The sequence below is a fragment of the Nerophis ophidion genome, linkage group LG06 (assembly GCF_033978795.1).
Source record: "Nerophis ophidion isolate RoL-2023_Sa linkage group LG06, RoL_Noph_v1.0, whole genome shotgun sequence".
Lineage (NCBI taxonomy): Eukaryota > Metazoa > Chordata > Actinopteri > Syngnathiformes > Syngnathidae > Nerophis > Nerophis ophidion.
Genome location: NC_084616.1, coordinates 16,459,012 through 16,481,428, shown reverse-complemented (window position 1 = coordinate 16,481,428; position 22,417 = coordinate 16,459,012). Strand labels below are relative to the sequence as shown.

Genomic DNA, 22,417 nt, shown 5'->3' with positions numbered 1-22,417 from the left:
TGCGAACCGACCCAGTGAGAGCTGAAGATCGTGGCCAGATGAACCCATCAGGACCACATCATCTGAAAATAGCAGAGACCTAATCCTGCAGCCACCAAACCAGATCCCCTCAACGCCTTGACTGCGCCTAGAAATTCTGTCCATAAACGATATGAACATAATCGGTGACAAAGGACTGCCTTGGTGGAGTCCAACCCTCACTGGAACCAGGTAGTGGACCGCCACAATAAGACAGTCCGTTGCCCCATACTCTCTGAGCACTCACCACAGGGCTTCCCGGGTTACACCTGAAATCATCATCCTAATTAAGGATAAAAGTAATTTTACATTTACTTTCCCTAAATATCTAAAAGTATTCATATTCTCTTCATGTCATATTATGCTCATTCCAGTCAGAATTCAGCTAGTTTATTTTGCCATGCTGTACCAAATCTGCCAGACGCCTTCAGAATCAACAATACAGGCATCCAGGCACTGTAAGTGAACGGGGACATACCTGTACAGTGACAGACAGTTGCGATAGCCAATCAGATCACTGTCACATTAAGGGTCGCATCTTACTGGGGGTTGTTCTTCCAGGATGCAAACGGACAACTCCGTACGAAAGGGTGAAAGTAGGAATATGATTTACTGTCATAAATCCTACACATTACAAAAAGACAGGAAACAAACAAAAGGAAAGCGTGCGGATCGCACAAAAAGCTTAGGAACCAAAACTTAGCATAGGAAGCATTACCCAGAAAACAAGAATACCACTAACCAGAGGCAGGTGAAACCAATCAGTACCCACGGGGACCAAAACAAACCCATGAGTGCACAAAACAGGAACTGAGAGAGTCCAAAACTAACAGAACGTGACTGAACAAAACATGATCCGGGCCACGGATCCTGACAATCACGAGTTGTTGTCAGTAAAGGACTTCTAGATGGCCTCACGTTGAACGTGACATTTACGCGTCCTGTGATTGGATACTTACCGCGATCGTTAGCGGATGAATTTGAGAACACCTGGAGTTGACAGTAGCTGTTCTGTTACAACTACAAGTTGCAAAGTCTTGTTGTAAAAGTGTGTCATGCTTGTCATTTTATTAACATTGTTACATGTGTAGTTGTCGCCATCATGTGGTCAGGGCAGTTAATATATATTTGAGAAGTGTGTACTTTGAAGCAAACTTTATTGACCGGAAGTTGCATAAGCCAAACAGAGAAATTTACGGTTGATGTTTTAATTGCTGATGCACTTTAATTGATTTTTAGATGAGCCAGAAAAGGACCAGTTTTGTATACTATTACTGTGATTCAATGCCCAGTAGGGTGTAAATGTGTTCCTGTATAGCATTTCTCTAGCAATGATCATGTGGTGACATCAACAATGGTATTTTGAGAGGTAATCATTGAAGTCGGAGATCACTGATAACCTGACTCTCGCCAGATCCTTGTAGTTCGCTGAGCTCCACACAAAGATCTGGGATCGAGGGTAATGCAAACTCTTTCAAGATAGCAAGAAAAAATGAACCATTCACAATCGCCGGGCGGGATTTCGTAGATGTGACGTAGCGCCGAAGTCACTGTTTGATTCAAACAACGGCGGCACACTGCGAGGAGTCTTGTGCTGACATTGATTCTGCTATTGCAACTGTTTTGTCGAATCAATCGAATATTAACTCTTTAAATCAATTAATTATTTTCGCGCTGTCGTTATCCGATATGTCGGCTGTCCTGTTTTGGCTCTCACCAGCGTCACGGGTTGATTTCGATGTGAGTGGTTGAAGTAGCACTTCATTCAAGATAACGGACAAGTGGTTTATCCAATCACATACGATGATTTTTTTTCACAAGGCCCCGCCTTCTTAAATACATCTCCTATTGAGAAGTCCCAGATCCTTGTGTGGAGCTCAGGGAACTACAAGGATCTGGCGAGAGTCAGGTTAGATCACTGAAGGCCTAGGTGGGAAACGCACGGCCAGCCACTGCTTTTGATGATGTGATGTCAAAGGGTGTAAAGCAATTCTGGTTTGGATCTGGTTTCAGCCACTGATCCGAAGAACGAGAAGAGGCAAAGGAAGAGAAAAGCAGCTTCCTTCCAGACGGTCTCTCAGCTTCACAAGGTGGGTCACATGATCGGTCTTATGACCAGACATTACCTTTGAAAGTTTCCTCTTTCCTGTGGTACTTTGAAGTCAATATTTGTCAGGTAAGAAAAGGTTAAAGGTAAACGGTCACCAGGTGGCAGTCTCGTATTGTGTTTCTATTTTTGTCTTTATCATTTTGTTTGTTTGGACCGACAGGAGAATCTAAACAAGCTGATGGCGAACCTCCGCAGCACACAGCCGCACTTTGTCCGGTGCATAATTCCCAACGAGAGCAAGACTCCTGGTGAGCAGACACTGATGATCACTTGGCGACAAAAACCAAAACCTGTTTTGTTCAGGTGTGATGGATCCATTCCTGGTCCTGCACCAGCTTAGGTGTAATGGAGTTCTGGAGGGTATCCGGATTTGCAGAAAGGGGTTTCCAAATAGGATCCTGTATGCCGAGTTCAAACAGCGGTGAGTGTTGAGTCCATGAATCAGTGGCTGGTACATTGAGCAAATGTGAAAATGCCACAATCAAAAGTGTGGGAAGTGTTTCTAGCAAAATTTCCCTGGAGAGGGTGAATTTCTCAACCACCATTTTGACACGTGCGTTCCCAGCTATCGTATCCTGAACCCTTCCGCCATTCCCGAGGCTTCTTTTGTGGACAGCAAGAAGGCTGTGGAGAAACTTTTGAGCTCTCTAGACATTGACCACAGCCAGTACAAGTTTGGACAAACTAAAGTATGTACCAGACATGCGATGTCCGATTCGATAAGACAAACTATCAATATTATCCTTTCTATCAAATTTTTCCTCATCCTGTCATCGCTCCTCTACTTCCATCCCAGGTGTTCTTTAAGGCAGGTCTGCTGGGCTACTTGGAGGACATGAGGGACTCCCGTTTGTCTGATATCCTGACCATTGTCCAGGCCATGAGCAGAGGAAAACTGATGAGGATGGAGAGAGACAAGATGATACTGCAAAGGTCTGACAAAGTCAATTCTGGGATGCCATGATATCAATCTTCAATTAGTTGGAATTTGGAAACAATTCTTCCTATAAGAAGTTATGAGAAAATAAATATCCATCTAAGAGTGTCACCATGAATTAATGTTTTTGTTTTGTTGAGTAACTCATCAGCCTTTGCCGTGTCTCAGGGATGCAATAACGGTGATCCAGTTCAACTTACGATCATTCTACACCGTGGGCACGTGGCCGTGGCTGATGTTGTTCTATAAGCTCCGCCCCATGCTGAGGAGCGCACAAATAGAGAAGGAGCTGGCCACTCTCAACGAAGATTTGTCCAAGTTGAAAGAAGCCTACGCAAGGTGGTAACCATCTTCGTCTTCATCCCACTGACGCTTCACGTTTAAAACCTGCATCCAGTCTAACTTTGCGCCCGGTTCTTTTTCTTCAGGTCTGAGGTCAAGCGGACTGAGGCAGAAGAGTGTCAGGTGTTAATAGTCCAGGAGAAGAATGACTTGGTTCTGCAACTCCAAGCTGTAAGTGACTACTGAGAAATAAATGAATACACCATAGAGTGGACGGAGTATATAAAAAAGTAAAAAAAACAATTCTGAGGACAACATATGGCTACACATTTTCGTAAAGTTTTGTGTGTATGTAGCAAAAATAGTTGTTTTTTAATGGATAAAAGATATATATTGATCAATTAACTATAGCAAAAGTGTACAAGGATATACTACACATACCAGTGCAATTTAAAAAGTGCTAAAGAGACCTTGAAGGGGAACAATATCACCAAACCTATGTAAGCGTCAATATATACCTTGATGTTGCAGAAAAAAGACCATGTATTTTTTTAACCGATTTCCGAACTCTAAATGGGTGAATTTTGGCAAATTAAACGCCTTTCTGTTTATCGGTTTTTTAGCGATGACGTCAGAACGTGACGTCACCGAGGTAATACACCCGCCATTTTCATTTTCACATTACAAACACCGGGTCTCAGCTCTGTTATTTTCCGTTTTTTCGACAATTTTTTGGAACCTTGGAGACATCATGCCTCGTCGGTGTGTTGTCGGAGGGTGTAACAACACTAACAGGGAGGGATTCAAGTTGCACCACTGGCAAGAAATCTGCCGCCAGACCCCCATTGAATGTACCAAAGTGTCTTCACATTTGACCGGCGATGCTAAGACAGACATGGCACAGAGATGTATGGATAACCTGCAGATGCATTTGCAACGATTAAGTCAACGAAATCACAAAGGTGAGTTTTGTTGATGTTGTTGCCTTATGTGCTAATCAGACATATTTGGTCACGGCATGACTGCCAGCTAATCGATGCTAACATGCTACGCTAATAGATGCTGACATGCTATTTACGCTAGCAGATTGTACATTTGAAACTAGATACCCACATATAATGCAAAACAAACACTTACCAATCGACGAAATTAAGTTGCTTCAGTGTCACAAGATGCGAAAGTCCTGATCAATCAATCAATCAATCAATCAATCAATCAGTGTTTACTTACATAGCCCTGAATCACGAGTGTCTCAAAGGGCTGCACAAACCACAACACAAACCACTACGTGATCATTTGGTCCGCACATTTTACCGGCGATGCTAATAAGGCAGCCATGCTATGGGCCACTTCATTAGGTACACCCACGCTATGGCCGAATAGCGTCAATAGCTATTCGCTCAATAGCTTTAATTTCTTCTTCAATTTTGTTTTCACTATCTTCCTCCATACTCTGACCATCTGTTTCAATACATGCGTAATCTATTGAATCGCTTAAGCCGCTCAAATCCGAGTCTGAATCCGAGCTAATGTCGCTATATCTTGCTGTGGTAACCGCCATGTTGTTTGTATCGGCAGCCCTGTATGACGTCATAGAGAAATGGACAGTGGTTTTGAAGATAGCGAAAATCAGGCACTTTAAAGCTTTATTTAGGGATATTCTGGGACCAGTAAAATTTTGAAAAACACTTTAAAAAATACAACAAGCCACTGGGAACTGATTTTTATTGTTTTTAACCCTTTTGAAATTGTGATAATGTTCTCCTTTAAGGCCCCATTTAGGAACTCTCAGCTTTGGTTGATTTTGGCAGCGCCAGTGGACCAAAACGGTCGTGTTTTGCCAGAAAGAAGACCACACTTCCCATGATGACTAGCGCATATAGCGTCATACTGACATGATGTCCGCTGTACTATTGGCACAAATATTACGTTTCTAATGGCTATGCTGATGTTAAATAGGAGACATTATCAACAAAAGATTTTGGATTGTGTTACAAAACATGATGCTTCTAACCAAGAATGTTTCAGGGTGGATGCAGGTTCGAAGCACAGAAAGACCGGCAGGAGATTTTTTTTCCGAAGGAAGTAGTAGTGAAACTATCAAGCTGGTGGATATTTATTGCTACCACGCAAATTTCCGTTATCTAACATTAACATCAGCATTTTGATTCGAGCTTCAAAAGTCACTCACTAGTCCAGCAGGAACACAGCCAAGGCAGCATCAGTCTGGAATAAAAAAATGTTTTTAAAAACTGTATAAAAGTTCAATCCATCCATCCATCCATCTTCTTCCACTTATCCGAGGTCGGGTCGCGGGGACAGCAGCCTAAGCAGGGAAGCCCAGACTTTCCTCTCCCCAGCTACTTCATCCAGCTCTTCCCGGGGGATCCAGAGGTGTTCCCAGGCGAACCGGGAGACATGGTCTTCCCAACTAGTCCTGGGTCTTCCCTGTGGCCTCCTACCGGTTGGACGTGCCCTAAACACCTCCCTAGGGAGGCGTTCGGGTGGAATCCTGAGCAGATGCCCGAACCACCTCATTTGGCTCTGCTCGATGTGGAGGAGCAGCGGCTTTACTTTGAGCTCCTCCGGGATGGCAGAACCCCGCCACTTGGCGGAGGAAACTCATTCTGGCAGCTTGTACCCGTGATCTTGTCCTTTCGGTCATAACCCAAAGCTCATGACCATAGGATCGATACAGCGTCCGCATTACTGAAGACGCCGCACCGATCCGCCTGTCAATCAATCAATCAATCAATCAATGTTTACTTATATAGCCCTAAATCACTAGTGTCTCAAAGGGCTGCACAAACCACCACGACATCCTCGGTAGGCCCACATAAGGGCAAGGAAAACTCACACCCAGTGGGACATCGGTGACAATAATGACCCAGTGGGACGTCGGTGACAATAATGACTATGAGAACCTTAGAGAGGAGGAAAGCAATGGATGTCGAGCGGGTCTAACATGATACTGTGAAAGTTCAATCCACAATGGATCCAACACAGTCGCGAGAGTCCAGTCCAAAGCGGATCTAACACAGCAGCGAGAGTCCCGTTCACAGCGGAGCCAGCAGGAAACCATCCCAAGCGGAGGCGGATCAGCAGCGCAGAGATGTCCCCAGCCGATACACAGGCAAGCAGTACATGGCCTCACGATCCACTCTTCTCTCACTCGTGAACAAGACTCCTAGGTACTTGAACACCTCCACTTGGGGCAGGATCTCCTCCCCAACCGTGAGATGGCACTCCACCCTTTTCCGGGCGAGAACCATGGACTCTGACTTGGAGGTGCTGATTCTCATCCCGGTCGCTTCACACTCGGCAGCAAACTGATCCAGTAAGAGCTGAAGATCCTGGCCAGGTGAAGCCATCAGGACCACATCGTGTGCAAAATTCCCGCAGCCACCAAACCGGGTCCCCTCAACGCCTTGACTGCGCCTAGAAATTCTGTCCATAAAAGTTATCGGTGACAAAGGGCAGCTTCGGTGGAGTCCAACCCTCACTGGAAACGTGTCTGACTTACTGGAGACTAAGCTCTGGCACTGATCGTACAGGGAGCGGACTGCCGCAATCAGAGAGTCCGTTACCCCATACTCTCTGGGCACTCCCCACAGGACGTCCCGGGGAACACGGTCGAATGCCTTCTCCAAGTCCACAAAGCACATGTAGACAGGTTGGGCAAACTCCCATGGACCCTCAAGGACCCTGCCGAGAGTATAGCGCTGGTCCAAAGTTCCAAGACCAGGACGAAAACCACACTGTTCCTCCTGAATCCGAGGTCCGACTATCCAGCGTAGCCTCCTCTCCAGTACACCTGAATAAACCTTACTGTATAAAAGTTAAGAAAGATAAATTAATACATTAGGATTCTCCCCTTTTAAGAGGGCAAAGTCCACCCGGATTCTTTAGTTCTAAGGCTGTCTAAAAAACTGTGATGTGACATAACTGAAGTTCTACAATAAGTACAAACAACAGAAATACCAGGCCTGAAACAAGCGAACAAGCTATCAAGAGGTCAAACGGCTGTCTGTCTTCCCCTGCTTTTTGTCTGTCAAGGTTGCTCTACACTGGCATAAATTCAAACTGAAACTTAAGTTACGGTAACTTTCAGTTTCAATTTTTATGTTTAACGTGTGTTTACCGCACACGCATTCTTCTTCACACTCTCTACGACCTACACAGTAGGCTAGTGGTTAGAGTGTCCGCCCTGAGATCGGTAGGTTGGGAGTTCAAACCCCGGCCGAGTCATACCAAAGACTATAAAAAAATGGGACCCATTGCCTCCCTACTTGGCACTTAGCATCAAGGGTTGGAATTGGGGGTTAAATGATTCCTGGGCGCGGCACCGCTGCTGCCCACTGCTCCCCTCACTTCCCAGGGGGTGAGCAAGGAGATGGGTCAAATGCAGAGGACACATTTCACCACACCTAGTGTGTGTGTGACAATCATTGGTACTTTAACCTAACTTTAACTCTCATGACATCATTAATATTGATGTTTCACAATAAAGTTCACATGTAGAACCACTGACATTTATCTTTTAAAAGAAAAGTCAATAAATATCAAGCAAACAAATCATGTAATTTCCAGTGGTGGTATAATTGTTCACATAGCTAACATTATCATGTAACTGATTTATAGATCAAATTAGAGGAGATAATTTTTCGCTTTTGGTCCACACAGGAGCAAGACAACTTGGTCGACGCAGAGGAACGCTGCAGTCAGCTGATCAAATCCAAGATTAGCTTGGAGTCCAAGCTAAAGGAGATGAACGAGCGTCTGGAGGACGAGGAAGAAGTGAGCACCTCGCTGACAGCCAAGAAACGGCAGCTGGATGAAGAGGTGATGACGCTGCGGAAGGATGTGGATGACCTGGAGATGACCGTGGCAAAGGTGGAGAAGGAAAGACACAGTATCGAGAACAAGGTGGGTCAAGGCAGGGCCAATAATTTCCCTCGTTTATACGTTTTCTGACCTACTGTGATGTGTCAGAGCAGGTGAAGAATCTTTCTCATGAGATGTGCGTCCTGGATGAGAACATCGCATCTCTGACCAGGGAGAAAGTTGCCCTGCAGGAAGCTCACGAGCAGGCTCTGAATGACCGCCAAGCTCAAGAAGACAAGGTCAACATGCTGACCAAAGCCAAGACTCGACTGGAGCAGCATGTAGAGAGCGTAAGACCTAAACCATGGTGGAGAGCGCCATGCTTGTCTTCCCACCAATAAGCTTCGCTTTGGCTCAAAGTTGTTGTCCTCTAGGTGGAGGGTTCCTTGGAGCAGGAGAAGAAAGCACGAACCGAGATGGAAAGAAACAAACGGAAGTTGGAGGGGGATTTGAAGCTGTCTATGGACTCTGTGAGGGGCCTGGAGGACCAGAAGAAGGAGCTGGAGGAGAGAATGAACAAGTAGGAAATATCTAAAACTTACAGGACTCTTCTGAAGTGTCTTCTTTTCACAACGTGTCAAAAGATTAACTAGCGGCGATGCTTTTTATTGTGTGTGTGAAGAAAAGACTTTGAATTGGGTCAGCTTCAGTCCAAAATGGAGGACGAGCAGGCCTTGGTTGCTCAGCTGCAGAAGAGAATCAAAGAGCTTCAGGTCGGTCAAATGTCAGTCACATGATTCAGAATCCCGCAAATGGCGGGATCCAAAGCTCGGATTGTTCCTGTAGACTCGTATTGAGGAGCTGGAGGAGGCGCTGGAGGCAGAACGGGTATGGCGCTTCAAGGCGGAGCGTCAGAGGAACGACATTGCTCGGGAGCTAGAGGAACTTGGTGAGAAGCTGGAGGAGGCGGGAGGTGCTTCTGCTGCTCAGATCGCACTCAACAGGTGAGTCCAGACCCTTTATAAAAGACCAGAAAGACAGAACCACATTCACCCAGACTCCCTACCCCTAATGTCACCATACCAAAATAGGAAGCGGGAGGCAGACTTCCTGAAGTTGAGGCGGGAGCTGGAGGAAGTGGGGCTTCAGCATGAGACACTGGCTGCCACGCTGAGGAAGAAGCACACTGACATGGTTGCGGAGCTAAGTGAGCAGAATGATGGGCTGCAGAGAGCCAAACAGAAGCTGGAGAAGGAGAAGGCGGAGCTTAGACTGGAGGCTGACGACCTTGCCGCCAACCTGGAACAGATTTCCAGGGCCAAGGTGACAACATGGCCTACACAACATATTTTACTAATTCACCTGCTAGCTGACTGACCTTCAATAATTTTTGCATAATTTACCATTGATGTCTGTGCTGGTGCACGTGAACAGGGTGCTGTGGAGAAGACTTGCAGAGTCTACGAGGACCAGCTTAACGAGAGTCGCGTCAGGGCGGACAATCTGCAGAGGCAACTCACTGAAATGTCCGCTCAGAAGGCACGAACTTTCGCCGAGGCCGGTAAGTTTGGGATTTAAGATTCTGGTCAAGTTTTGCTGTGGTTTCCCCCAATGGACCTTCTGGATCCATTCATGGTGTATTCCTTTTGGAGCCAAGGGAGCAAAATGTTATTGTCTCTAAAACAAAGGAAACAATGTTTGAGGTGGAGGTCTTCAGTTTTAACAGTTTTCTGTTGAACTGCAGCCGAGTACAGCCGTCGTATGGAGGAGCGGGAAGTGCTCAACAACCAGCTCCAGCGTTCTAAAGCTGGACTCTGTCAAAATATAGAAGGCCTGAAGAAACAGTTGGAGGAGGAGAGCAAAGTAAGCTTAGAACCTTCTAGAATGTTTTAGAATCTCCCAAATAAAGATATGTTGTTGTGTGTATGACAAAACAAAGAAGGAAAGAATCGAAGGAAAGTGTTTGGACAAGAACTTGAAGGTGACTAGTCTCAGGTTGTTGTTACATCTCTTCCAGACCAGGGTGTCACTGGTGCAGACGGTGCAGGCGTCCCGCCATGAATGTGATCTGCTGAGAGATCAGCTTGAAGCGGAACAAGAGTCCAAGGCTGAATTGCAGAGGACCCTGTCCAACACAAACACTCAGATGGCTCAGTGGAGGACCAAGTACGAGACGGAGGCTGTACTGCGGATTGAAGAACTGGAAGATGCTAAGTAAATCCTCAAATGAGACAATGTTTGAACACTGATGAGAAGCAGTCTTGAAAGTCATATATGGGTCCTTGACAATGTGTTTTCTGCAGGAGGAAGTTAGTTGTCAAACTTCAGGCTGCCCAGGAAGTTGCTGAAGCGTCTCAGGCCAAAAGTTCCTCACTAGAGAAAACCAAACAGCGTCTGCAGATGGAGATTGAGGATTTGGTGGTAGAGCTAGAACGCTCCAACGCCTCAGTTTTGGTTCTCGACAAGAAGCAACGCAACCTCGATAAGGTCAGTCAGAAACGTGCGATGCCACATTAGCCCCACCTTTTACTTTCAAATCCCATATTCCGCTTTTCTTGCTGGTAATGAACTTGATGACTTCCATTTTGAAGTGTTTGTGGTCTCCGTGCAGATATTGAGCGAGTGGAAGCTGAAGTTCGAGGAAAGTCAGTCGGACCTTGAGGTCTCCCAGAAGGAATCCCGCAATCTGAGCACAGAACTTTTCAAGCTGAAGACCATTTACGAAGACGCTCTGGACCATCTGGAGACAATCAAACGGGAAAACAAGAACCTTCAAGGTAAAATGATCAGCCAGCTCCGTGATAACAAGCCAAAAGTGTGTTGAGGGATTAAGTCAACACTAGCTACTCATAACTTGCACGTTTGGATCCAGGTGAGATTTTGGACCTGACAGAGCAGATCAGTCGGGGTGGGAAGACCATCCATGAGCTGGAGAGGATGAAAAAGGTCCTAGACGTGGAGAAAAGCGACATCAAAGCTGCTTTGGAGGAAGCAGAGGTAAGAGGATGCCTAGCAGCCTGATGAAACGTCTCACCAAGACAATTCGCACTCATCCTCCAGGGAACTCTGGAGAGCGAAGAGAGCAAGATACTCAGGGTTCAGATGGAACTTCAGCAGACCAGGACGTTGATTGACCGCAGGATCGCAGAAAAAGATGAAGAGATTGACAACCTCAGGTTGACTGAGCTTCTAAAATATTCCATTCCTGTTTTCAGAAACACTTTGTCATACATCAATTTAAACATTTTCATCATATATTTTTATTTTATCTATAATAATGTTTGTTGGTTATTAGTAGATGTATTTGTACATAGTTATGATAGCATGGCTAAGATTATACACACATACTAGAATGGCTAACACGCGTTTAGCTCTATTTGCATATTTATTAGCAATATTATGACAAATGTAGCATTTTCTATGCGTCACCATAAATTGCCAACTCTCCCGATTTTCCCAGGAGACTCTCGAATTTCAGTGCCTCTTCCGAAAATCTCCCGAGGGAACCATTCTCCCGAATTTCTCCCGATTTCCATCCGGACAACAATATTGGGGGCACTGCCTTTAGCGTCCTCTACAACCTGTCGTCACGTCCGCTTTTCCTCCATACAAACAGTCACATAATATATGCGGCTTTAACGCGCATGAGTGAATGCAATGCATACTTGGTCAACAGCTATACAGGTCACATTGAGGGTGGCCATATAAACAACTTTAACACTGTTACAAATATGCGCCACACAGTGAACCCACACAATACAAGAATGACAAACACATTTCTGGACAACATCTGCACCCTAACACGACAAAACAAATACCCGGAACTCCTTGGAGCAATACCTCTTCCGGGATGCTACGACAAACACTCCCTGCCCCCATCTCCCGAATTCGGAGGTCTCAAGTATTTGCGTCACCTACTTGGAGACCGAGCACCCTCGGTCCAACTAACAATTAATTAATTTTTTTATATTTTGTTTATCGATACAATCCCTATGTAAGACAAGAACACATGGCTTTTGCTTTTTCTTTATGCATTCCTAATTATAAATAAACGTTATCAAAAGTCAGCTAACAGTGGAGTCAATGGGAGCTACTCTATTCCGCCCACTACACCCTCTAAATAACTATCCGAAAACCGCCAACAATTCTCCATTTACATCTCCTGACCTGAATATTAACCAAGAATTACCATCCATCCATCCATCCATTTTCTATCACTTGTCCCTTTCTTGGGTCGTGGGGGGTGCTAGAGCCCATCTCAGCTGCATTCGGGCGGAAGACCGGTACCATCACAGGGCCAATACAGATAGACAGACAACATTCATACAACACATTCACACACTAGGGACCATTTTTCAGTGTTGCCAATCAACCTATCCCCAGGTGCATGTTTTTGGTGGTGGGATGAAGCCGGAGTACCCGGAGAGAACCCACGCAGTCACAGGTAGAAAATGCAAACTCCACACAGAAAGATCCCGATCCCGGGATTGAACCCAGGACTGCTCAGGACCTCCGTACTGTGAGGGACATGCACTAACCCCTGGGCCACCGTGCTGCCTCCAAGTAGTACCGATATTGTTATCGTAAGTACTAAGGCAGACAATCGATTTTTAGCGGCACATTGATCACAGAGCGCTAACGAGTTTATATTGACATATTGAGCCGGTGCCCGACTACAGCTGCTGCTTTCTCTCTAAAATAGTGAAAGTCAATTGTAAATTAATTTTAAAATCTAAAAATGATAAATCATGCCTCTCAGCTGGATAGTAGACGGTTGTGGCCATAAACCGAGGAGTTGGTGACGTTCATCTTACATACGGCTTTTTCGCGGCAATTTGTTTTCAACCCTTTGTGAGGATTATGATTAATTCTTCATTTAAACGGGAAGATATAAACATCCCATTAGTGGGCATCCCAGTGAGCGCAGAAATTGTACAGTAAGTGATTGTTCTATGTTCCTAGTTTGTATATCTTGTTTGGCACTTAGCAATACTGCTACATGACCATTTGTGTTTCACTAAAGCTAGATCATTTTAGCTTGATCCTCTGAATAATCAGACTAAAAAATATAAGGTTCTGCATCATCATTTGTCCACAAGTACCGTATTTCCTTGAATAACCGCCGGGGCGCTAATTAATCTAAAACCTCTTCTCACTCTGGCGCTTACCAAAGGCATGCGGTAATTTTAGGCCTGCGCTTAAAAATTTGAGTGTGATGTAAGGATACCATCATGAAAAGCACATTTAATTAAAAAAACGTTATTATGGTCTTACCTTTATTTATAAATGAAGTCCATGCGTAGCTCCTTCTGATCAAAAGCATCGATAACTTGTTTATAGATGTCTTCCTTTTCTTTCTTCAGTTTTAAAAGTCTCTTCCTTTATTACCTCCTGCTTCGATTGAAAGTCCAGTTTAGAAAACTGTTCTATTTTAGATATGTAATCCTCCATGTTAAAAGTGCAAGCGAGAGGAAAAAAAATAAACACACGCTGCTCACTCTCGCTGCTTGTTGTCACTTCTTCTGCAGCCGAGTAGTCGCAAAAAGGATCACTAAAGCCTTCCACCACCAGGAAGCGGGAGTCATTTAATGACTCATATTTGACACACGCAGCTACGGTATACTAATAAAAAAGCTGCTTACTGTTCTTTTTAGCATATTCAATAGCTTGGACCTTAAATCCTACTGAATAGCTCTTAATCTTCTTCCCTTTATGCGATTTTAAATTATTGAGATCAGCCTCCTCCATTTTGAAAATGATGAAAGGGGAAGTGTCACTCGTGACGTGACGAGTTTGACACGACGTAAATTCTAGGCATATGCTAATTCTTTTGCGAAACGAGTTTGACCCAGCAGAAATTCTAGACATGCGCTAATAAAAATAATATTTTGCGAAACGAGTTTGACCCGGCGTTAATCCTGAGCCGGCGGTAATGCTAAGCATGCGCTAATTATTTTGCGAAACGAGTTTGACCCGGCAGTAATTCTAGGCAGGCGCATACTATAAACCCGGCGGCAATTCAAGCAAATACGGTAGTCTTTGTTGTCTTTCAGGAAGTATGCCGTAAGTAGTAGGTTTGTTGTTGAAGGGTAAAGCGAATGTTGTTACGTCTGTGAAATTAGGCCCTTTTCCACCAAAGGTTCAGAAGTGTGTGGTTTGTGTTTGCACCGCATTTCACAGTTGAGCGTAGTTTATATAAATCAGGCTGATGACGTATGGAGGAGTGGTTTACTATATTTCTATACTGATACCATGTAAATAAAGACTATTTGGTTACAGTTCTTTTCCTAACAAGTAAGTAAATTTAATTTTTCGGACTATAAGTCGCAGTTTTTTTCATAGTTTCGCTGGGGGTGCAACATATACTCCGGAGCGACTTATGTGTGAAATCATTAACACGTTACCGTAAAATATCAAATAATATTATTTATCTCATTCGCGGAAGAGACGAAGAAAATGTCAGCAATCGTCACACACACGTCAACCAATAAGAACCGGGCGGGGGAGGGTCATGGCATTGAACTCACCGGAGTTTGTTTACATGTACAATTTTCTTGTATTACGCCACTCTTTCTTTGTCTCATTTTGTCCACCAAACTATTTATGCTGTGTGTGAATGCACAAAGCTGAGCTTTGTTGACTTGTGTGGAGTGCTAATCAGGCATGTGTGGTCAGTGCATAACTTCAAGCGAATCAATGCTAACATGCTATTTAGGATAGCTTTATGTACATATTGCATCATTATGCCTCACTTGTTTGTATATTTGAGCTCAATTAATTTCCTATGTCCTCTGTCTATTTATTTTATATCTGCATTTCTAATGACATATTACCTATATGTAATATTGCCTGCATTTCAGCTTGCACAGATTGTTATAAATCCATTCGAAGAAGACAGCCCGCCATTTTCTTTAACTTGGACCATTGGCCATTCTAAGCCGGTAATATCTAAACGTTATCTAACCCTCTGTTTTACTAATGTTTTCCAATGTTGTAAAAATGGGTAGAATGAATATTGTATTTCAACATTTCTGTCAACAAAGATTTGTGTCAGCCAGTGACACAGTCATTTTGACAGTAGGCTTATATAGACACTTTCGCCATGTGTTGCCTTCATTATAACACTTATATACAGCTTTTCATTTTTTGCGTCTCCAGACAGATTTTTTTTTTTTGTATTTTTGGTCCAATATGGCTCTTTCAACATTTTGGGTTGCCGACCCATCTTAACGATTTTGTGTGTGATTTCCACAAGCGTCTGTACAGACGGAAGGAGAAACACGGGCATGTCTGGATGACTCGCCTTCATATTTCCAGTGGTTACCTCCGAGTTACGAAACCGCTTTATCATAAAACTGGCTTTGGCGCGTTCTTTCTGACGTCACTTCCTTTCCGAACTCAGTTTGTAAACGATCAATGAGTCCATACAGAGCGGAGATTCAATAAATACACGGCGTACTTACCCGTGTAAAAAATTATCCAATGAAGGGAACCTTAAACACTGGTTTAATGTGCCTGAAACGGGGCTTATGCTAAATAATTATTCATTTAAGGGGTTATCCGGCTTAGTGTAGACATAGCCTAAAAGCAATACTTATTCTTCCGCTTATCCGAGGTCGGGTCGTGGGGGCAGCCCAGACTTCCCTCTCCCCAGCCACTTCGTCCAGCTCTTCCCGGGGGATCCCGAGGCGTTCCCAGGTCAGCCGGGAGACATAGTCTTCCCAAGGTGTCCTGGGTCTTCCCCGTGCCCTACCGGTTGGACGTGCCCGTTCTGGTGGCATCCTGACCAGATGCCCGAACCACCTCATCTGGCTCCTTTCCATGTGGAGGAGCAGTGGCTTTACTTTGAGTTCCTCCTGGATGACAGAGCTTCTCACCCTATATGTAAGGGAGAGACCTGCCACCCGGCGGAGGAAACTAATTTTGGCCGCTTGTACCCGTGATCTTGTCCTTTCGGTCATGACCCAAAGCTCCTGACCATCGGTGAGGATGGGAACATAGATCGACGGATCGAGAGCTTTGCATTACGGCTCAGCTCCTTCTTCACCACAACGGATCAATACAACGTTCGCATGACTGAAGATGCCGCACTAATCACACTGTCGATCTGACGATCCACACTTCCCTCACTCGTGAACAAGACTCCTAGGTACTTGAACTCCTCCACTTGGGGCAGGGTCTCCTCCCCAACCCGGTGATGGCATTCCACCCTTTTCCGAGCGAGAACCATGGACTCGGACTTGGAGGTGCTCATTCTCATTTCGGTCGCTTCACACTCGGCTGCGAACCGATCCAGTGAGAGCTGAAGATCCCGGCCAGAGCAATACTATTATAAATATTTCATATTTCAAAATGAATTTGAGCTCAACCAATTGTCATTCATGAAAAGAAAATTCCTGCGATGAGGTGGCGACTTGTCCAGGGTTTACCCCGCCTACTGCCCGAATGCAGCCAAGATAGCCTCCAGCGACCCCCCGCAACCCTAAAAGGGACAAGCGGTAGAAAATGGATGGATGGATGGATGGATGGAAAAGAAAATTCATACAGACCATGTACACGCACCAAGGATGACTGTCTCTATTTACCGCCCATGTCGATGTTCAGCCATCAGGTGAACGTTCACCCTTTAAGACCCAGAGCCAAAATAATCCACACAGAACAAATATTTCAACAACGGCAACGGCGAGGACAACAATTATTAGAACAATTTTAACAAAACTTATTACACTAGAGTGTTAGTCTAGCGTTAGCTTCGGGTTAGCTCTGATTCTAGCCGTAAACAGAACGACCAAACGCAAATTACACCAATAATAGTTCACAGTAATTGTTCCAGTTGATCATTAAAGGGGAACATTATCACAATTTCAAAAGGGTTAAAAACAATAAAAATCAGTTCCCAGTGGCTTGTTTTATTTTTCAAAGTTTTTTTCAAAATTGTACACCTCCCGGAATATCCCTAAAAAAAGCTTTAAAGTTCTTGATTTTTGCTATTTGCGAGGCGACTGTCCATTTCCCTGTGACGTCATACAGGGCTGCCGATACAAACAACATGGCGGTTACCACAGCAAGATACAGCGACATTAGTTCGGATTCAGACTCGGATTTCAGCGGTTTAAGCAATTCAACAGATTACGCATGTATTGAAACAGATGGTTGGAGTATGGAGGCATATAGCGAAAACGAAATTGAAGAAGAAATTGAAGCTATTGAGCGAATAGCTATTGACGCTATTCGGCCATAGCATGGATGTACCTAATGAAGTGGTCCATAGCATGGCTGCCTTATTGGCATCGCCGGTAAAATGTGCGGACCAAACGATCAGGACTTTCGCATCTTGGGACACTGGAGCAACTTAAATCAGTCGATTGGTAAGTGTTTGTTTCGCATTAAATGTGGGTATCTAGTTTTAAATGTACATACAGCTAGCGTAAATAGCATGTTAGCCTTGATTAGCATAGCATGTTAGCATTGATTAGCTGGCAGTCATGCCGTGACCAAATATGTCTGATTAGCACATAAGTCAACAACATCAACAAAACTCACCTTTGTGATTTCGTTGACTTAATCGTCGCAAATGCATTTGCAGGTTATCCATACATCTCTGTGCCATGTCTGTCTTAGCATCGCCGGTCAAATGTGGAGACACTCTGGCAAATTCAATGGGGGTCTGGCGGCAGATTTCTTGCCAGTGGTGCAACTTGAATCCCTCCCTGTTAGTGTTGTTACACCCTCCGACAACAGGCATGATGTCTCCAAGGTTCCAAAAGTAGTCGAAAAAACGGAAAATAACAGAGCTGAGACCCGGTGTTTGTAATGTGAAAATGAAAATGGCGGCTGTACTACCTTGGTGACGTCACATTCTGACGTAATCGCTAAAAGACCGATAAACAGAAAGGCGTTTAATTTGCCAAAATTCACCCATTTAGAGTTCGGAAATCGGTTAAAAAAATAAATGGGCTTTTTTCTGCAACATCAAGGTATATATTGACGCTTGCATAGGTTTGGTGATAATGTTCCCCTTTAAAACAACTCACGGGGCTTTAAAACTTCTTACAAATGAGGATTTCTTCTGATAAGATAGATACTAGTCCTCCTCAGCTTATAACACGTTCAGAGACCGCCATTTGCATTGCGGTCATCCCGCCCCTGGACCAATAGGAAAGCAGCACAGAGGTGACGTCTGCTTCATAAGGATCAATAAAATGAATTAAGAAACGTATCAATACCAACCTAATCATGGTAGGTTGTCACATCACATCAACCAAACTTGGCAACAGAAAACTATGTATGTTAAAATAATAGGCATATGTAATGGAATGGAATAAAAATAAATATCATGCCTCATAAAATTTTGAACCTTAAAGTTACATTTTGAATGACACGTGTTAATTTTTCATCACACTGTATATTCAAAGAGTCATTTTGTGTGTGAGAATCAGAGCAGCTGGGGCAGTATTGCAGTCTCTCTGCCGCACTGTTGTGACGAAACGAGAGCTGAGCCAGAAGGCAAAGCTCTCGGTCTACATTCCTACTCTCACCTATGGTCATGAAGTGTGGGTCATGACCGAAAGAATAAGATAGCGGATACAAGCGGCCGAAATGAGTTTCCTCCGAAGGGTGGCTGGCATCTCCCTTGGAGATAGGGTGAGAAGTTCAGTCACCCGAGAGAGACTCAGAGTAGAGCCGCTGCTCCTTCGCTTGGAAAGGAGCCAGCTTAGGTGGTTCGGACATCTCGTGCGGATGCCTCACGAGCGTCTCCCTAGGGAAGTTCTCGTTGCACGTTCCACTGGGCGGATACCCCGAGACAGGCCAAGGACCAAATGGGGGATTACATCTCCTCTACGCCCTGGGAATGCTTCGGGATTCCCCCAGAAGGAAGTTGATAATCTTGCTGTGGAGAGGGAAGTCTGGGGGTCTCTGCTGGAGCCGTTGTCCTCGCGACCCGATTCTGGATAAGCGGTTGAAGATGGATGGATGGATTTTGTGTATTCATCAGTACAACTGTTGTCCAACAGGCGGAGCCACCAGCGCTCCCTGGAGACCATGCAGACCAGCTTGGAGGCAGAGATCCGCACCCGCAGCGAGGCGGTTCGCCTGAGGAAGAAGATGGAGTCTGAGCTGAACGAGATGGAAGTTCAGCTCAATCATGCCAACAGGCAGGCGGCCGAGAGCCAGAAGATGATCGTACAGCTGCAGGCTGAGGTACGTCAGAGACGGCGGCGCCAGTCGGACGAAACGCCAACGGTGTCATGTTGCAGGTCAGAGTTCAGAAGGCGGATCTGGACGAGAGGGTCCAGGTGGCCAATCAGCTGAGAGAACAGGTGGTCCTGCTGGAGCGACGCTGCACACTGATGGCTGCCGAGGAAGAGGAGCTACGCTGCGTCCTGGAGCAGACGGACCGCGCCCGCAAGATGGCCGAACACGAGCTAGTGGAAGTGGTGGACAGAGCCAACCTGCTCAGCACTCAGGTCAACACAACACGTATTGATTGATTGAATGATGATCAATGTCTGAGACTTTGATTGACACTTGGATTATCTCTCAGGATTGACTGATTGATGATTGCACTGTCTTGATTGGTTGATTCATTGACTGACTAATTGAATGACACACCTATCAACTGATTGACTGAACAAATGATGATTGAAAACGATTGACTGATTGATTGACAGCGGAGTCATCACAGATTGACTGACTAACTGACCAATTGACAAACTGATCTACTAATTGACTGATTGATTGATTGACTGACTAAACAAAATATTGGTTGATTGATTGATTTATTGCCGAGTCATGACAAATTGATTGAATAGCTAATTGATTGACTTACTGATTATTGATTATTTGATTGACTCGATCACAGACAGATTGACTAACTGATTTATTGAATGACATACCGATTATTGATTGACTGACACAATGGCTGACTGACTGACCAATTGATAGATTTATTTATTGACTGCTGAGTCATGACAGATTGATTGACTCACTGACTGATTGACTGCCTTGTCATGACAGATTAATTGACTGACTGACCAATTGACTGATTGATTGACTGACTGCTGAGTCGTTAAAAATTGATTTTACCAGTAGCTGATTGACTGACCGATTGATTGACTCATTAACTGAAAGATTGATGCATTGACTAATTGACCGATTATTGATTATTGATTGACTGACAGATTGGCTGACTGAGTCACTGATTGACTGAATGATTGACTGAATGACCTATTAATTGATTCTCTAACACACTGACTCATTGACATACAAATTGACTGACTGACCCATTGACAGGTTGGTTGATTGACTGATTGAACAATTGATTGATTCATTCACTGACATATTGACACATTAAGTAACTGATTAAGTGGCGGATTAGCTGACAGATTAATTGAATGACTGCCCAATTGATTGATTGACTTATTGACCGATTGACAAACTGATAGACTAATTGACTGATTGGTTGACTGACTAAACAAACGGTTGGTTGGTTGGTTGATTGATTGATTGCCTGCAGTTATGATAAATTGATTGATTAGCTCATTGATTGACTGACTGATTATTATTTGATTGACCCATTCACACACAGATTGACTAACTAATTGATTGACTGATACACCGATTATTGGTTCACTGACACAATGGCTGACTGACCGATTGACTAATTGACAGAGTCATGACAGATTGATTGGCTGGCTGACTGACCGACTGATTGATTGATTGACTGCTGAGTCTTGACAGATTGATTGACTCACTGACCGATTAACTGACTGATTGACTGCTTAGTTATGACAGATGAATTGACTGACTGACCGAATGACAGATTGATTGATTGACCCACTGAACGAACAATTGACTGACTGATTGATCGACTCACTGAACAAACGATTGACTGATTGATTGAATAACTGCTGAACCGTTAAAAATGTATTTCACCAGTTGCTGATTGATTGACTGATTGATATACTCATTTACTGAAAGATTGACGCTTTGACTCATTGACTAACTTATTGACTGACTGACCCATTGACCGATTGCTTGACTGCTGAATCATGACGGATTGTTTGCCGAGCTGATTGACTGACTAATTGGTTGACTGACCGACCGATTAATTAAATGACTCAATCAATGATATATTGACACATTGAGTAACTAATTGATTGAGTAACAAATTGGCTGACTGATTGATTGACTGACTGTTGAGTCGTGACAGATTAATTGACTGCCTGATAGATTGAGTGATTGTTTGACTGACTGATTGATTGATTAACAGATTGACTCATTAACTGACTCCTTAAATGAGCAATTCATTTACTGACTGACTAATTGATTGACTGCTGAGTCATAACAGATTTAATTAAATGCTGATTGACTGACTGACTTGATGGATCATTTGCAGAATGCGGGGCTGATGAGCCACAAGAAGAAGCTGGAGGCGGACGTCTCGCAGCTGGCGGGCGAGGTGGACGACGTGCTGCAGGAGCGTCGCAGCGCTGAGGACAAAGCCAAGAAGGCCATCACCGATGTGAGTGCCGACCTTTGACCCGTGACCTCAACCCAACCTCCTCGCTAACCCCTCGGTGCGTCAGGCGGCCATGATAGCGGAGGAGCTGAAGAAGGAGCAGGACAGCTTCAACATGTTGGAGAGAACCAAGAAGAACATGGAGGGTGACATCAGAGGTAACAACAACAGCAAACCAACATGGTGGCGCTGGCGAGGCGGGCGTGGCCGACCTCACCTGTGGGTGAATGTGTGTGTGTCGACTGCGCGCAACAGAACTGCAGGTCAAATTGGACGAGACGGAACAAATGGCGTTGAAAGGCGGGAAGAAGCAACTCTCCAAGATGGAGACGAGGGTGAGTCTGCAATGCACTTCCTGTTAGCTGCTAACTTGATTTGTCACTTTAGCTAGTGCAGGAGACGGCCCTCTGATATGTGTGTGTGTGTGTGTGTGTGTGTAGATGCGTGATCTTCAAACGGAGCTGATTGTGGAGCAGAAGAAGAGCGAGGATTATCAGAAAGGAGTGCGTCGCTATGAGAGAAAGGTCAAAGAGCTCAGCTACCAGGTAACACACACACACACCTGCACACACATGCTACATGCTAACATCGAGAGCGTGCGCGTCAGTCGGAGGAGGACCGCAAGACGCTGCTGAGGATGCAGGAACTTGTCGAAAAGCTCCAAAGCAAAGTCAAAAGCTACAAGAGGCAAACGGAGCACGCCGTGAGTTCTTTACTCTCCACG

At 44.6% G+C, this 22,417-nt stretch overlaps 1 protein-coding gene across 1 annotated transcript in view; it reads left to right on the top strand.

Annotated features, from left to right (window-relative positions):
- Positions 1–22,417, top strand: part of LOC133554272 (myosin-7B-like) — a 70,880-nt gene that overhangs the window by 44,347 nt on the left and 4,116 nt on the right. The window contains exons 18-44 of the mRNA XM_061902786.1: positions 2,032–2,108; positions 2,289–2,376; positions 2,432–2,549; positions 2,694–2,817; positions 2,925–3,061; positions 3,234–3,404; positions 3,494–3,578; positions 8,031–8,273; positions 8,345–8,521; positions 8,606–8,751; positions 8,854–8,944; positions 9,018–9,175; positions 9,263–9,494; positions 9,606–9,732; positions 9,916–10,034; positions 10,189–10,385; positions 10,475–10,658; positions 10,783–10,948; positions 11,044–11,168; positions 11,232–11,347; positions 19,187–19,373; positions 19,430–19,639; positions 21,571–21,696; positions 21,761–21,851; positions 21,949–22,028; positions 22,134–22,238; positions 22,301–22,396. Of these exons, the coding sequence (XP_061758770.1) occupies positions 2,032–2,108; positions 2,289–2,376; positions 2,432–2,549; positions 2,694–2,817; positions 2,925–3,061; positions 3,234–3,404; positions 3,494–3,578; positions 8,031–8,273; positions 8,345–8,521; positions 8,606–8,751; positions 8,854–8,944; positions 9,018–9,175; positions 9,263–9,494; positions 9,606–9,732; positions 9,916–10,034; positions 10,189–10,385; positions 10,475–10,658; positions 10,783–10,948; positions 11,044–11,168; positions 11,232–11,347; positions 19,187–19,373; positions 19,430–19,639; positions 21,571–21,696; positions 21,761–21,851; positions 21,949–22,028; positions 22,134–22,238; positions 22,301–22,396 (3,776 nt within the window). The remainder of the gene's footprint in view (positions 1–2,031; positions 2,109–2,288; positions 2,377–2,431; positions 2,550–2,693; positions 2,818–2,924; positions 3,062–3,233; positions 3,405–3,493; positions 3,579–8,030; positions 8,274–8,344; positions 8,522–8,605; positions 8,752–8,853; positions 8,945–9,017; positions 9,176–9,262; positions 9,495–9,605; positions 9,733–9,915; positions 10,035–10,188; positions 10,386–10,474; positions 10,659–10,782; positions 10,949–11,043; positions 11,169–11,231; positions 11,348–19,186; positions 19,374–19,429; positions 19,640–21,570; positions 21,697–21,760; positions 21,852–21,948; positions 22,029–22,133; positions 22,239–22,300; positions 22,397–22,417) is intronic.